This window comes from Grampus griseus (genome assembly GCF_964374135.1).
Source record: "Grampus griseus genome assembly, chromosome: 7".
Taxonomy (NCBI): domain Eukaryota; kingdom Metazoa; phylum Chordata; class Mammalia; order Artiodactyla; family Delphinidae; genus Grampus; species Grampus griseus.
Window position 1 is genome coordinate 52,068,893 of NC_139001.1, and position 17,008 is coordinate 52,085,900.

The 17,008-nt window shown below is 35.9% G+C and overlaps 1 protein-coding gene across 3 annotated transcripts in view; it reads right to left on the reverse strand.

Annotated features, from left to right (window-relative positions):
• Positions 1-2,646: 2,646 nt before the first annotated feature.
• Positions 2,647-17,008, reverse strand: part of UBE2E3 (ubiquitin conjugating enzyme E2 E3) — an 88,832-nt gene continuing 74,470 nt past the window's right edge. For all 3 annotated transcript variants that reach the window (XM_082658144.1, XM_082658142.1, XM_082658143.1), the window contains exons 4-6: positions 8,964-9,096; positions 4,922-5,069; positions 2,647-3,285 (exon numbers count right to left, since the gene is read on the reverse strand). In XM_082658144.1, the coding sequence (XP_082514270.1) occupies positions 3,188-3,285; positions 4,922-5,069; positions 8,964-9,096 (379 nt within the window). In that variant the 3' untranslated portion in view covers positions 2,647-3,187. The remainder of the gene's footprint in view (positions 3,286-4,921; positions 5,070-8,963; positions 9,097-17,008) is intronic.

Here is a 17,008-nt window from a genome sequence, read left to right on the forward strand (position 1 = left end):
TACGAATTTTATCCCTGTGACACGTTAGGATATCCTAGTTTAGGAAAAAAAAAAAAAGGCAATGTCTAGATAACTAATGTATCTTATTTTGAAAAAGGTCATCATTAAATGATTGATAAATTTATCAATATATATCTTCTGATGTGGTCATGTGATGCACGGTTAAATAAATTTAAAATAACATCGTTTATCTCATTTTCCAAATTAAAAAAGGGAAGCCAGTGATATTAAAAGTATTATGATCAATGTCTGAGACAGAATATAAATAAACATACCTCGTATTCATTGGAATCAATTAGTAAAGGCTTATTTTGTAAGGTTCCATTTGAGACTAAAATAGAAGATTAAAATAAGGATTGACTAAAATGCAAAATTGTACTTTATCTTATAGATTACCTTTCAGAAGGTTTCTAATTTATGTATACCCGCTTTTACATATAAACATATATATATTAAATACTAACCGTAATGCTATAAACAAAAACTCTTAGCCTAGTGGTAAAGAATGGGGGCTGTACTTCCGCATCATACTGGTTGTGTAATCTGCATCCAGCTCTTTAACCTGTCCGTGAATCAGTTCTATTCTGTCAACTGAGGATCATCAGAGTGTCTCTCTCCTGAAGCTTTCTGAGGGATATTAAACAAGATGAGGCACCTCAGTAACTAAGTGGGGCCTGGCATGCAGTGGTTTGTGCACTGCATGGCCCCTCTGAGGGCACACGATCATAATTAGAACACTCCAGGCTCAACAGGGTACATGGTGCTATGGCCATTCTTGAGTACTTACAACATTACATTTGGACTTGTAAAATTTGCTCTTAATGAATAAGAAAAGGTCTAGGTTTTAAAATATCACAATTTACATCTAGAACAAAGTTCCATGGGGAAAAAAAAACCTATTTGTAGTACACATGGATGGACATCTACGTAAATGGGAAGTGGATCAAAAAGAGAAAAGATTTTTTAAAATTCAGAATTTTAAAAGAACCTAATAGTAGGAACCGAAATGATGACTTATTACTCAGTCCATTTGAAACTGTGGCCTGATCCCGGCAAGAGAAAGTGGAACAAGCATAACAAATTTTGTAAGATTTAGGATGACTGAGTTTGAGGACTAAGGACTAGTAGAGAACAGGGAAATAATGAAATTAACTTCTTTGAGTTTTACATAAGAGATGAAAGTGTCTTATTTAAGGCCACAAAGGTAGTTTGTGGAAGAGCCACAAATATTTTTATGTCACCAGTTCTCTCCACTCTGTCCCAGGTGAGTATGGGACACAGCCTACAAGTAAACAGTTTGGTGGTAGTAATTAGGCTGATAGCAAGTGAAGGAAGTCAAAGGATAGCATCTCCAAATATCCTGATATTCAGTATGATGAATGCTTTTCTAGGACTAAGAAGTTTATTAACCTAGGATGCAGAATGTACAATATTGGAAGTGGATAAAAACTACTTTCTACAGCTCATCTACATAGAAATCCTTAGAGCTTACATAAAAGATGCCCATTCTCATCACATTAACTTGAACTCAAAATAGTAAAGGCTCAGAGGTTTTCATAAGCCTAAGCCTGTTTGGTGTACCTCTGTAACGTGGAGAGATTCTTTTTGGGTTTTTTTTTGGCGGGGGGGCGGAGAGGCGGGTGTGCGTTAAGTGAAAGACAGATATAGAAGTGTTTATTTTTACCCTGATTTAAGACTTCTACTAACAAATACTCAAGTAGGAATCCATTATTCTTTGTGAGGGTATATACAACTAGAAATGTTTTACTTTATTATCCTGGAGCAATGTATTTTTATGCTAATAATTCCAGCCTATAAATTTTAGGGTGGTATTTTATTTCCATATTTAGGACTGGAGAAGACATTTGCCCATATTCCACAACCTTGGTTACATGACCAGAGAATTACCTCAATAACTATCTCAGTCATAAAAAAACCATTTATACTCTGTTGACCAATCTGAATATTGAAAAATAAACTCCTATAAGAAATCTAATATTTAATAATTGTAACTAGAAAGAAGGAATTCATATAACCTATTAAACCCTTAAAATTCCCTATTCTTTCAACTGAGAAATAATGCCACAACTGCACAGTAATCCAGAGTTCTAGTCTACCTTCAGGGCAGACAAGGGTTTCTATGTTCATCTCTGTCTCTGCCTATATCTGTTGGACAAGTGCATAGTAAGAATGGTAACGCACACCAAAAATACCATGAAAATTCAAGAACAGGATTAGAAGTCAAAAATGCATGAAAGACACAGAAGGGCTACCAGATTAAAGTTATTTGACAATGCTGCCCAATGGTGGACAGAAGTCATCATTCTGGAAACAAAATCTTGTAAGCCAGGATTTCATGTTATTTTTGGCTCAAATATCATATTATCAAAGTAGAGCTTTATGTTTTTTTGAGACCAATGGTTAAAAAATGCAGTTTTGTATATTTAAACTCATGTATTCTCTCATTAGGACTTAAAGGAAAAAAATTCTACACATTTATACGATTTCAAATGTTTTCAATTTAATAAATGATTTATTTATACTAGTCCTCTGTAGTTAATCTTCATATTCACATTTTTATCTCATCAACAATCATCTCAGACACACCTTCTAACAAGACTGACTTAAAATATTACGACAGGAAACTATGCCTTCAGGAGCATGTTTATTGTGTTTGAGATGATACATCAGGTGCTCTCTGAGCTACAAAGGGTAAAAGGAAATCCTCTCGATACAAACTGACAAAGGTAAAAGGTAAAACATTTTTCACAACAGCATGAACCACATACTCAGAGATAGATCTGGGTTTAATACAAATGACGTAATTCCTAGTCATCTACGGCTACTATTATAACTTCATACAGATAATGAATTAGGCTAAAATGCACTATAATATTTGGTAGACTTCAGGACCAGTATCCTTAGTACATCACAAAATACACTTTGATATCCCAAAGAAGCAAGACTTGCAAGTAGGCGTTTTAAACGTAACTAATCTACAGCTACAAAGTTCTACTCTTGATAGCATTTACCTTTTTGGGGAGTCTCCCAGTCTCCAAAGGATAAAAGCAGAGAGTAGAATCAGTATAACATATACACAGAAGTCCGTATTGTAAAGGCTATAAAGATTTGCAGCACAGTGAGAAGATGCCTTCTGCTCCTTCACACTGCATACAAATTATGTGAATTATGTTGCATATCGCTTGGTCCACTGTCTGGCTATCCTGTCATGTTCTGCTCTGTTGGTCAAATACTGAGTGGCTATGCTTCCAACCAGAGGATCCGCTGGAAAAGTGGAAAGAACATTAAAAGATATTATATGGTGTCTTAAAGGTTCAGTTCTAATAGTCTACTGAACTGAAATGCTGATATTTCAGCAGCAACTTGATATATAATGGCTAATTTCTCAGAAGAAAAATGTTTAAAGTAACATAATCATCTTTATATTTTAATATTAAATTAGAAAAACCTCTTTAAAAAATAAATGTTGAGTTAATAAATCTGATTTTTAAAAATGTGTATGCCTTTAATATACAAAAACTATTTTTCACTCAGCATTTTATTGAACAATAAAAGTGTGCTAGATGATTGTATTTGTTTTTCTACAGATATTTAAAAATTAATTTTTCCAAACTCAGATTCAGAATGAAATATTTCCTTCATTCTGTACAATAACACGACTTAAATCATTACCCTTACCTCCATTTGAAAGCTTACTTGCCATTTTGCTTTAAACAGTACTGAGTGAGAAATTGAATCTGAGATGTAAATTTTATTTTGAATTTATTTTTCAAAAAAGGTGTACTATGTACTATGTACAACATTTGAAGTACACCAAACAACAGCCAGTAAAACGTAAAGCTTTCTTCCCTCCTGACTCCAACTACTCAGAAGTTTCTCTTCCTGGCAAATAATTTATACCTGTTCACAGCATTTCTACCCAGAGACATTATACACATTTATAAGCATTTAGAATATTGTTACGCATGTGTGTTTTTTTTTCAGTGCCTTGCTTTTTTACTTAATATATCTTAGAGAGTTTTCTCTATCCATTCACATAGAGCTACCTCGTTAAGCTACATCCTCTATTAATGGATATGTAGGTTATTTACAATCTTTTGCTTTAATAAAAGATGCCACAATGAATATCCTTCTATATATCATTCTATCTATCTACCTACCTATCTATCTATCTATCAATCTGTATTTTGGGTATATGTATAACTGCTAGGCCTAATATAACAGTAATAACCTTTGGTGATTGATTAAATATTTAGGAAAAATAAGCCAACTTCTTTAAAAAAATGACCACTTAGTAAGAGAGCATATGTGAAATCCCAGGTGTAAACATTATTTTTTCAAGTCAGCTACCCACATTAAAGATCATGTGTGGCTGTTAGGCATTTCTTACAGATTATGCACTAATGACTTTACCTCTGAGTTCTTATAATCATAATCTAGTCTAACTCTCTCATCGGCTGTCATTTTAATATCGACTATTACCACATTTAATACAACCAACCATAATCCGAAAAGGAAGGGAGAACAAGAAGCCCTTCATTACTGAGAGGCTGCGTTAAAGCACATGGCAGCATGGAGGAGCAAGAGAAGGTGGCAGTGGTGTAAGAAACATTACTTTACTCGCGTCAAAAGTGGTTTGTACAACTCCATTAATTTAGAAAACAGAGAGTCACCAATGACAGGCAGAAAATAATTATAGGGTAGTATGCCATTAACAAATTAAAGGAAGTTATGGTGAAACTTCTGGTCTATTCTAATTGAAATGGCATTGATAATTTCCTCAAAAAGTGTTTTATGCTGATCTTTCTACCAACAGCATTTACTTCTCAAATTCACTTTAAACTGAAAAAAAATGCAGTTTTTGTAGCCTCACTGTATGTGTTAATAAAAATCTGCTTACCAGGGTTGCAGTCTGTCAAAAGAGAACAAATTGACAGCAAAACCTTTGAAATAGTCAAAGCAGGACTCCAGTTGTCTTTAAGGATGTCCAGGCAGATGACTCCCTGACTATTGATGTTGCAGTGATAGATTCTGGTGCGGAAAGTAACCTAAGGGCAGTGACATTAAAGACAGAAAGAAAATAAAAAGCTTTATTACCAACTAAAACTCTCACTAGCAAAAATGAAGTGGAACATATCACAGATCATAGCAAACAGCATATAATTTCATCGAAGAGCTAACAAACACTAGGTTTAAGTAATAGCAAAATTAAATGGTTTTATTTAATTCAGTTCAAAGAAATTGTTTTTACCCAGTATAGCTGGAACTATATTGCTTTTAAACCAAATGAGTCGCTGAATTGTTTAAACAAATGATACGGTAATTCTATGAATGTATGTGTGGGCATGCACTCATACACCACTATTTAAAGACAGGAAGTGAGGGAGAACAGAAACGTTTTGGTGCCAAAGGTAAGAGAAACTAGTGAAGAATTTTTTTAAACATAAAACTAAAGTTACGTTAGTTTCTTAGTAGAAAAAGGTCACCAACTTAGCTAATCTCTTGCCATGTGTCAGAAAATACTGGAGAAGGTTGGTGAAATCACCAGCCTTTCTATTTCTCAGACTTTCATTTCCACAAATGGCTCACTGTCTTGTTAGACTGAGACAGTAAAATGAAACAAGTAAGGTCTTAAGCTACTGAATAAAGGAAACTATTAGATCCTTGAGATATGTGAAAAAAGAGAATAAACCATAGAAACAAACACCAGTTTCAAACAAACACAAACACAAATTGGGTGGTTAATTCTTAATTTGGAGTTGCAAAGAAAAAAGACAGTTCCTGATCCCTTGGAACTAGCAATGTACTGTGACCTCCCAAGTGGAGTCTGGGAAGAAAATGTTTAAAGCACTCAAAAGTGTATTTCTGATAAGGACGCATAATTAAAAACAAGAAAGAAACCACTGGTGTAGTGGGGAAGGAGGAGAAAGAGACCACAGTAGTACTCATTTTATCCAACTTTTGCTTTCCATGGTTTCAGTTTTGGACCCCTGAGGTCAACTGGGGTCCAAAAATATTAAATGGAAAATTCCAGAAATAAACAATTCATAAGTTTAAAATTTTGTGCTATTTTGAGTAGCATGATGAAATCTTGCACTGTCCTGATCTACCCTGCCTGGGTGTCCAGCATAATCCTGCCCAGTCAGTCTACTAAGTAGCATCTTGGCTATCAGTTCAACTGCTGCAGTATCGCAGGGCTTGTGTTCAAGTCACCCTACTTTATTTGATAATGGCCCCAAAGCTCAAGAGTAGTGATGCTGGCAACTGAGATCTGCCAAAGAGAAGCTCTAAAATTCTTGCTTTAAGTGAAAAGGTGAAAGTTTTTGACTTAATAAGGGAAGGAAAAAAAATTCTACACTGAGGTTGCTAAGATCTGTGGTAAGAATGAGTCTTCTATCCATGAAATTGTAAAAGGATAAAAACACTTGTGCTAGTTTTGCTGTTGTACCTCAAGCTGAAAACGCTACAGGCATAAGTGCTTAGTTACGATGGAAGAGGCATTAAGTTTGTACAAGATATTTTGAGACAGAGAGAGACCACAATCACATAACTTTTATTACAGTATATTGTTATAACCGCTCTAACTTTATTATTAGTTATTGTTAATTTCTTACTGTGCCTAATTTATAAATTAAACTTTATCATAGGCATTTATGCATCGGAAAAATAGCATCATATAGGGTTCAGTACTATCTGTGGTTTCAAGAATCCACTGAGGGTCCTGGAACATACCTCCTGAGGATAAGGAGGGACTACTGTATATAACTCTAGAACTGTTCTAACACAGTACATACTAGTTACACAGAGCTCTTAAAGTGTGGTTATAAGAATTAAGATGGGCTAAAAGTGTAAAATACATACCAGATTTCAAAGACAATATCAAACAGAATGTAAAATATGGCGTTAATGATGCTTCTATTGATTACATGTTGAAACAACGATATTTTTGGATACACTGGATTAAGTACAATATTATTAAAATTAATTTCACTGTTTCTATAAAAAATTACACATGTAGCTTGCATTATATTTCTATTAGGCAGCCCTGCTCCAGAATATGGGAATAACGTATGTTCATATCATTGACAGCTGACTACTCAATAGATACGCATGGCTTACAAACACAATTAATACTCTGATTCCTTTCAGCTTCTAACAATCAATGAACAGAAGAGAATTAAATTTCTATTATTCTTCAAGAAGTTCAACACCTTATCTGAACTTCAAAAATAAGCAGAACTGTAGAGAAATAATTATACCTAAACCAAGATAACAGCAGAAGTCTTATTTCTTTTTCACTTGTCCAACTATAGATCTGAAGAATGCTTCATAATACTGCATAAGATATCTTAGGGAAGAGGAAGGAATCAACATTAAAGGGTTAGAAAATAAAAATATTGAGACTTTAGCAAAAAAATTAACATGCTAAATTAATAGCCATATTAACCAAAATAATTATGACAAATCATATACAGAAGTATGCTAGTCAATCTCTATTTTCCATTAAAAGATTCTAAGAAAAATGTCTCTTCCTTTAACAAAGTTTCCCTCATGTATAAAAATTTCATAAAAACTAAAATCTTGCAAACTTTTTTCTAATTTTGCTACCACGTTAAAACCAATTTCCAATATGAAAAATGATGTAAGTAGAAATAAGCCTCACTATAAATACAGTCATGTGCTATTTTGCTAAGGTTTTGTTTGCTGTAATACAGAAAACTTAAGCACTGAAGGCAAACTGAATAGTTAATGATATATTGGCTTTTAACATGTGTCATTTTGAATGTGAATACAATCTGCAGTATTGTTAACATGAGGGTTTTGTCCCTTTCTTTGATTGATCTAGCAAGAGATACTCGACATACCCGAGAACATTAAATAAGACAATCATTTAAAGATCTTAGGTTCTGATGGGACCACAAAGTAAAGCACTCAAAAACTGACAGCTGTAGTTGAGAGCCAATACCTCTAGGTGATAGGGAAACTTGGTATCTGCAATTTGAGGTAAATACCACTAGGTGGAACTGTTGTTACCTCGTTAGATAAGGGAGAACCGATCTGCCTTCTTTAAAAAAAAAAATCCTTTATTTTTACACACACACACATAACAACACACGTGCACGTGAGGCAGGCATTAAATCGCTACATATATTTTAAATAGTGAAGGGAACATAAGGAACTAGGTTGACAGTTAAGGGCTTGATAACACTTCTCCCTGACATGTCAGAAGTCTTCCTAACTACAGCATAATTATTCTCAGGCTTAATACTGATGGTAAAAACTGCTGGCTTGACTATTTTATTGGGAGAAGTCAGAGGTGGAAGCTAATCAAATAACTGTTATGTTTAAGACTTGAAAAATAATTGCCAGTGATCACAAGACACAACTCAACCCTTCTCGCTGTTATCCACCTAATTCACATTCAGAGACAACAGGAGGCCTACGTCACCCAGCCGCCCTCACTCCCATTAATGCATCATACTTACAGAGAGCACAAAATAAGTCTATTAAATAGTACTAGTTCTCTCTTCTTTGCTATAGGTTTCTAGTCTTTGCTCATCTATAAAGATAGGGTATTTAACACAAGATTCAAGTTACTTAACTCTTCTTTCCGGAAGCTGTCAGACAAATTTACTTTTTATCCCAACAGGTTTCTTAAGCAAGGTTCATAAGATACTTTTTCTCATATCATAAATCTAAAATTTATGTGCTTACTGATGGGCAAAGTGGCATACTTTTATTTACAATTAACAAACTCTCTGCTGATTACAAAGTTATTTGTAAAAGACACAAATCAATTACTTCTAGTTTTAAAATCCTTGGTTACATGAGAGTTTGTGTATAATCCATGAAAAACAAATAAAAATAACTGCATCCATCCCCTAGAATAAACTGACTGTGGAAAAGGATAAGTATTAAAGAATGCAATTCTAGGTTCTTACCTTTGGTGGCTTAAATGGATAATCAGATGAAAATGTGATATCCAGAAAAAACACACCACCTTCATATACAGAACCTGGTGGACCAAGTATAGTCGATCTCCATTCATAAATGTTATCTCCTTTAGGCCCAGCACTATTTAAAAGAAATTAAAAATCAATGTGTATATCTGTGATCAATGAACTTAACATCTTAAACCAATTAAGTATCAAAGGTAAATTAGCAACCTAGAACAATAAGAGATAAGTATAAAAGAAATAAGTCTCAACCAACTTGTGCATGCATGTGTGTATAAACATATTTGGAAATATTTCTAACTTACAGAAAAATCACAAAAACAAAGAACACCTGTATAACTTTATCCAGAATCTCATTTTGCTCATTTGCTTTATCAACTCCCTCTCTCTCCCTCTGCATCTCCTCCTCCTAAAAAAAAAAACCACACACACATACACAACACACACACACAAAGTGCTTTTTTTCTGAACCATTTGAGAGTAAGTTGAATGTATCATGGCCCTTTCCCCATAAATATTTCAGTGTGCATTTTCTAATACAACTGCAATATAGCTACAATTTCAGTAAAAGTAAAATCTATACAATACCTACAATCTGCAAAATAATGTTGTCAACTGAACCAATTACGCCTTAGAAAAGAATCTTAATTTTCCTCCAGATACAAGATCCCAGTCTTGGGATCAACCATCTATATATCCTGTGCCTTTAGTTTCCTTTAATATAGAGCCTTTTAGCCTTCCTTTGCCTTCTATAATATTAATATTTTTGAAGAATACAGTTTTTCTTTTAATAGAATGCTCATCATTTGGAACTCGTCTGATGTTTCCTTGTGATTAGATGCAGGTATTTCAGTCCTGGCTAGAAGAGAATGTAAGTGATGCCGTGTTCTCCTCAGGGTGTCACATCCAGAGGCACACTGGTGATGTTAATTTTCACTATCCAGATCAAGTGCTGTCCAATTTTCCTACTGCAACCAATAAGCAACCTTTGCAAATACCCACACTCTTCATCAGAATTTCTCCCCTAGATTTAACATCGACTTGTGATTCTTGGCTAAACTACACCTTACTATGATAGTGATAAAATCATAATTTTCCAACGTCAGCATTTCCTCCACATTTACCAGCTGGCCCCTGAGCCCTCTCTTCTCCTGATTCTATGAATATGTATGTGTATTATTGGTGAGGTCTCATGGATTCCTATCTTTTTTCCTAATGATTTAGAATTCTTACTGAATTTAATTATTTTGACACTCAAATCACCCCAGATTTGGCCACTGGGAACACCTTCAAAATGACCCTGTATCCTTGTGATAGGCCACCATCATTTTTTTGAACACTTCCTTACTTTCTGGCCTAACGATATGTTCCAGGCTCCCATCCTTGGAATCTGCCATTTCTTCAAGGAGTCCTGGTTCCTTTTAGTGGGAATGTTGTTCAAGGTCTGTCTGAGTGCTTGGTGCTACTAAACCCCAAGTACATTACATTGTGTTCAACACCATCATTTCATTTATAAACTACAATGAGAGATAATTCAAATAAAGTCTAAACTCACAGTTATTTGTTAGGAAGACACTCCAATACCCCTTAAACCCTTTTCAAATTTACCTTACAGACTTCCATTTTTCTCTAACCTTTACACTATAGACTAACTTGACTTTCTGCACTGTTATGTATAAAGCTTTTCTTCTTTTAAAATGACCATCAGTTTATAAATGATCTGCATGTTTGATTTAAAATAAGTGCAAACCAGCACTGATAAAGCAACCACACTAACTACAATAGGACATTCAGGTATACATTAAATGATTTAACTATAGCTTATTAATTCTGTAAAACATACACTGCAGACTGTAAACATTAAGTAGGCGATGCTATCAATAATCACTCTGACAACAGTTCATACAGAAAGGGTGGAGAAAACTTGACGATATAATCAAAATGTTTACAGGATGTTTCAAAAACCTGTTTTTAAGGCAGATATATATGAACTATAAAATCTTACTTTTATGGCCTATTTAGGGAAAATACACTTTTGAAAAATACTATTTTCTAAGTTTTAAGTATACACAGCAACTGGAACTAATTACAGTAATGGCTCATTGTTCTGTCATCATCTGAGAATCAGGTATATTCCTCAAGGGAATTTTCACTGTAACTAAAAGCATACAAAATGAAGTATGAATTTTGTTTAAAAAAAGAAGTTTAAACTGATTCAATGGCATTTCCTTTTCTAAGTTAATTTTTCCCTTGATGACTCAACGTAATCGTTATAAAACTAAATTATAGTATGAGACTTTTATAGTACAGCTGCTATACTAAAATGTTTTAAACTACACATGTCACACACTGATGATAATAAAGATGATGACGATGGTAACAGCAGCAGCTAAGGTTTACTCCATAATAAGCCAAGCATTTGTCAAAGCACCACAGTGTATATCTCATTTAATTCTCCTTACAAATCTATGGAGTAGGTACTATTATTACATTCCTATTTTTAGATGAGGAAACTAAAGTTGAGAGTTAAATAACTTTCTGTATGTCCCACAGCTACAAAATACTCAGAGAATTTGGACAAAGTCTGAATAAATCTCTATTGACTTCAATAGTTTTGCTATATTTGTATTTCCTCTTATAATTTCAGTGCTACTATGTGTAATTTAATCTCCAGTCAAGTTTTGCAAACACTTACTTGGGTAGGAACCCAAGGAGAGCAATTCTCCAAAGAAACCAAATTTCCTCGGTGATATTCTTTGGTTCTTGGCAGAAGAACTATGTTATGCTTCAGATGGCTGGGGATTACTATATTTTAATGAATCACGGAATTTCAGCATGAAAAGGATCTGGTTGAAGCCAAACCCCTCCTTTTACACTTGAAGAAACCAATTCACAGAAAGTAAGCGATCCATTTTAACTCTGCTCTGCCAGTTGGTAGAAGAGCTGGAATTCCCACACCAAGTTCTTGGTTCTTAAATTTGCTGTCTTCTCAGTTATGCTATTCTGCTACAAGACACTAAGGATATGGTTATTGCAGCAGGATACGAAATGTGACTTTCCCTACTGTTTTGGAGTAGACCTAGTAGGGTTGCAGCTTCTGGCTGTGTTCTAAGGAACCCAGCCTAAGGTGAGTTAGGGCTAAAAATCCAGCTCTTGCTGGCTGCCTTGTCTGGAATAAGAGCCCCCATTTTCCTTCTCACAAATCAAGATGGGGGGCTGGGGGCAGTAAGGAGGGGGTGTGTGGGTGTGCTGGAGGCACGACTGACTCCACCCTAATTCAAACGTAACATTTTATAGGCTAGTAATTGACCTGCCACTGAGGCTTCACAGCTGAGTAGAAAATGGGTGCTAAATGCTGACAATCTCAAGATAGGTGCTAGCCACACCTTTTCACTAGTTCTCAATCTTCTCTCTTTTTCTTTTCCAAAAGGACAACACTCCAGCAATTCTACACTCCATCCTGGATCATCTATTTTTCCCTCTCTGGTGAATCATGCCCACAAGAATGCTACAAGCGCCACTTCCCCAATCTTTATTTAAAAACTAACCACGATTCCTTTACCCCTTCCAGCTCTCATTTCAATTACCTCTAACAGGCTCTTAACTCCCGCCGCCACTCCACTGAAACAGCCCTCATCCAAGGTCACCAGTGACCTCATCACTAGACTCGACGCTCATTTCTCAATCTTCATCTTATTTGACTGGCCCAGCAACATTTGACACAGTTGGTCACTTCTTCCTCCTTGATACACTTTCTCTGCTTTGTTGCTAGAATAACATACTTACTGGTTTTCCTCCTAACTTTCTTGGCTTCTCCTTCTCAATCACTATTGCCGTTCCTTATCTCCCTAACCTCTAAATATTGCCAATCCTCCAGAGCTCAGTCCTTAAACCTCTTCTCCTTTCTAACTACATCTACTCTTTCGTTGATCTCCTGCAGTTTTACGGCTTCCAATAGCATCAGTAAGCTCTGAAACTACAAACCTGTATCTCTAGCCTACATTTCTATACTAAATTCCAGAGCTATACATCTAAATGCCTACTAAACACTCTTTATTTTGAAATCTAATATTTTGTATCCAGTAATTTTGAAAAGTTTAACATGCCCCAAACTGAATCCCAGATATTACAATTCCTCTTACAAGCTTCCCTAATTCAGCTAATGGCAACTCTTTATTATTTTAGTTCCTCCGGGCAAACACCTAGACCTCACCCTTGACAACACTCTTTCTATCCCACCTCCTGTAAATTCCACTGGTTTTATCTTCAAAACATACCTCAAATTCTACTACTTCTCCCTACTCCTACCACCTCAACCATAATTGAAAACACCAGCATTCTCTGTCTGGTTAATTATAACAGCCTCCTTGCTTCCACTTGAGACCCTAAGCCCCACCACAGTATTCTATTCTCAATGACAACCAGGCAGAGCGATAAGTAAATCAGATCACGGGACTCTGGTCAAAACCCTCCAACGGCTTACCTCCTTATTCTGTGTTAAAGTCAAAGTCTTCTGACCTATAAGGCCCATCACCACCACCATCCTTCTTATCTGCTCCTCCTTTCCTCGCTCAACTGGCTACAGCAACCTGTTTCTCCAACTAAAATGTACATTTCCACCTCAGGGTCTCCGCACCAGTGTCTCTGCCTGGAATGCTCTTCCTCAAGATACCCACATGGTTTGCGCCACTACCTTCTACAGGTCTTTCTTGGCTCAAAAGCCACCTTCTCAGTGAGGCCTTTCTTGGCCACTCTGTCTAAAATGTCACAGTCTCCACACATTTCACCCGCCTTTCTATTTTTTCTCCATAGCATCTATCACTCTCTAACATATATTTTATCTATTTATCTTGCTTATTACTGTCCGTCTCCCACTAGAAATGGAAGCTCCATGAGGCTGCAAGATGTGGACCAGGCTCTTCAACTTACGGTGAAATGGGCTTTTTATGCCCTGAAAATCAGATGTATTTTAATAACTCAAAGTGACTAAAGAGTTGTGGGATCTGCCCAAGGGGAGAGGAAAGAGAGATCTCATGGAGCAGTGGGCCCCAACCTTTTTGGCACCAGGGACCGTTTGCGTGGAAGACGATTTTTCCAAGGACCAGGGGTAGGGGGGATGGTTTCAGGATGATTCAAGCACATTACATTTATTGTGCACTTTACATCTACTATTATTACATTAGTTCCACCTCAGTTCATCAGGCATTAGATCCCGGGGGTTGGGGACCCCTGTCATAGAGCATGTTTAATGGCAGAGGAAAGGGGGAAGCAGAAAGGGAACTTTTCCTTAAATGGGTATCCCCTGCTTTTAAAAAATTCCCTTTATGCTCTTTGCTCTTACGAAAGACTTACATTAGTACCTGTTTTCACCAACCAAAAGAGATCCAAAGAAGATTTTCGCTTTTACAAAAACAGGTGAAAAGCAAAAACAGCGTTCAGTCTGTTCTGCAGTGAACATTTTAGAGACAGGGAGAGCGGCACCACCAAGCTCCTTCCCCTGGAACTACACTCAGCATCTCAGCATCAAGCCTCCATAGCTTTGAACTGTGTCTGTAAGCATCTGTGCTTTATCTCGATTTATTTTGTGCAGCCATTAGCAAGATGTGTCCTAAGGTAACTGCTTCTTCCTTTACATCATTTAGGCTTACAAAAGGTTTTATAGGGACACTCTACTTTCAGATAGTGGGGTAAACATGTACTAATTTCATAAGAAAGGGTTCATTTACTTAGTAATTTACTTCACTGATACAGCAGAAGTAACATTCATTCCAGTTCTGAGTCAAATTAGAAAAAAGCAGAGACAAAGTTAACAGGGACTTTGTTTACTGCAACCTCAATATTTTGCTAATGCCAAATAGAAAGATCAATTGTTAAATTTCAGAATTGAGGACGTAAATTTTTGTTTAAATACCACTAAGAAAAAGAGTAGTATTTTATTTTACTGTTTTTCCCCTGCAAACATTACTTTCCTCCCTTTAAATACCATGTTTCCCATAAGCTATTATATCTTCTGCACAAAACAAACAAAAGTAAAAGGCAGGCAGAAAGTTTAGATAGAGTGACAAACTTGCACCTGGGAATTTTCTGTTACTAGCTGCTCTTATTGTTAATGAGTAACAATATTTTAAACATTAGCAGCAAGAGGACTGATCTTAGCAAAATCCATTTTCTCATCACTTGAATATTCGTTCAGCAATTACTGTTACTGCAAGGGTCATAAACACTAGCCTTTTACAGCACTGGAGTGATTCCCCACAAGAACTCTCAAATGCTTATTTAATTTAATAACAGATTCCCTTTTACAAATATCCTTTTCTTAACACAATGCTTTTTTATACAATTTTTAAATCTCATACTAAGCCAAATGCAAAGATTTACACTAAAATCTGTATGGTTTTTATCCCTATGGCGATCTTAAGAAGAGCTGAATTAAATTCAAGGAGAAAAGAATATAACAGATGTCTGACTTAAGACGGACATAACTATGAAAAGTGGTGTACTGGTGAGTGTTCCGTCCTAAACCATTAAATTGTTAAAATAAATATACCCGTGTGTGTAGTGTGCATTTAAAAAAAAAGTACTAATACAAAGTTCTTATTTAAGCGTGGGTTTAATTTTACAGCTACAGAAATGAAAGAGCTTGAACTAAGATGCCATATTGGTATAACTTCAACAGACCTTATCCACCATGACTAAATTTTAAAATACTATATATTAGTATAGAATCTGTTAAAATACAAATAAAATCAAAGAAGAACTAAATAAATGGAGAATACTATATGTTCATGGGTAAGAAAACTCAATACTGTCAAGATGTCAGTTCTTCCCATCTACAGATTCAATGCAAACGCATCAAAATCCCAGCCAATTATTTTGTGGATATCAACAAACTGATTAGAAAGTTTATATGGAGAGAAAAAGATCCAGAATAGCCAACTCAATATTGAAGGAGAACAAAGTCAGAGGACTGCCAGTATCCAACTCAAGACTTACTATACAGCAACAGTAATCAAGACAGTGTGGTACTGGCAAAAGAATAGACGAATAGATCAATGGGACAAAACAGAGAGGCCAGAAATAGACCCACATAAATAAAGTCAAGTGATCTTTGACAAAGGAGCAAAGGCAATACAATAGAGCAAAGACAGTCTTTTCAAAAAATGGTGCTACAACAACTGGACACCCATATGTTAAAAAAATGAAATTTAGACACAGACTTTACACCCTTCACGAACATAAACTGAAGCTGGATCACAGGCCTAATATAAAATGTAAAACTACAAAACTCCTAGAAGATAATATAGGAGAAAACTTAGTTGCCCTTGGGTATGGTGACGCCTTTCAGATACAGTACCAAAGACACAATACAGGAAAGAAATAATCGATAAGCTGGACTTCACTAAAATTAAAATATTCTGCTCTGCAAAAGACAACATCAACAGAATGAGAAGACAAGTCACAGACTAGGAGAAAATATCTGCAAACAACACATCTGATTAGGACTGTTATCCAAGATACACAAAGAACCCTTAGAACGCAAAGAAAAAATGAATGACCTAATTAAAAAATGGACAAAAGACATGAACAAAGATACTGCACCAAAGAAGATACACAGATGGCAAAAGAACATATTAATAGATGTCCAACATCACATTTTGGTGCGGACTGAGTGTTTGTGAGTTGTCTCCCATCCACCCCCAAAGTTCATGTTGAAATTCCAACCTCCGACGTGGTGGTATGTGTGTGGGGGGGGGGGCGGTGGCTATGCGAGGGAATTAGGTCCTGAGAATGCAGCCCCCAGGAACGGCGTTAGTGAGTGCCCTTATAAAAGGGACCCCCAGAGTTCCCTTGCTCCTCCTGCTATGGAAGGACACAGTGAGAAGACAGCCATCCACGAGTCATGAAGCAGATCCTCATCAGGCACCAAATCTGGAACTTCCCAGCTTCCAGAACTGTGAGAAATACATTTCTGTTGTTTACCAGTCACTCAGTCCATAGTATTCTTGTGAGAGCAGTCCAAAGGGACTAAA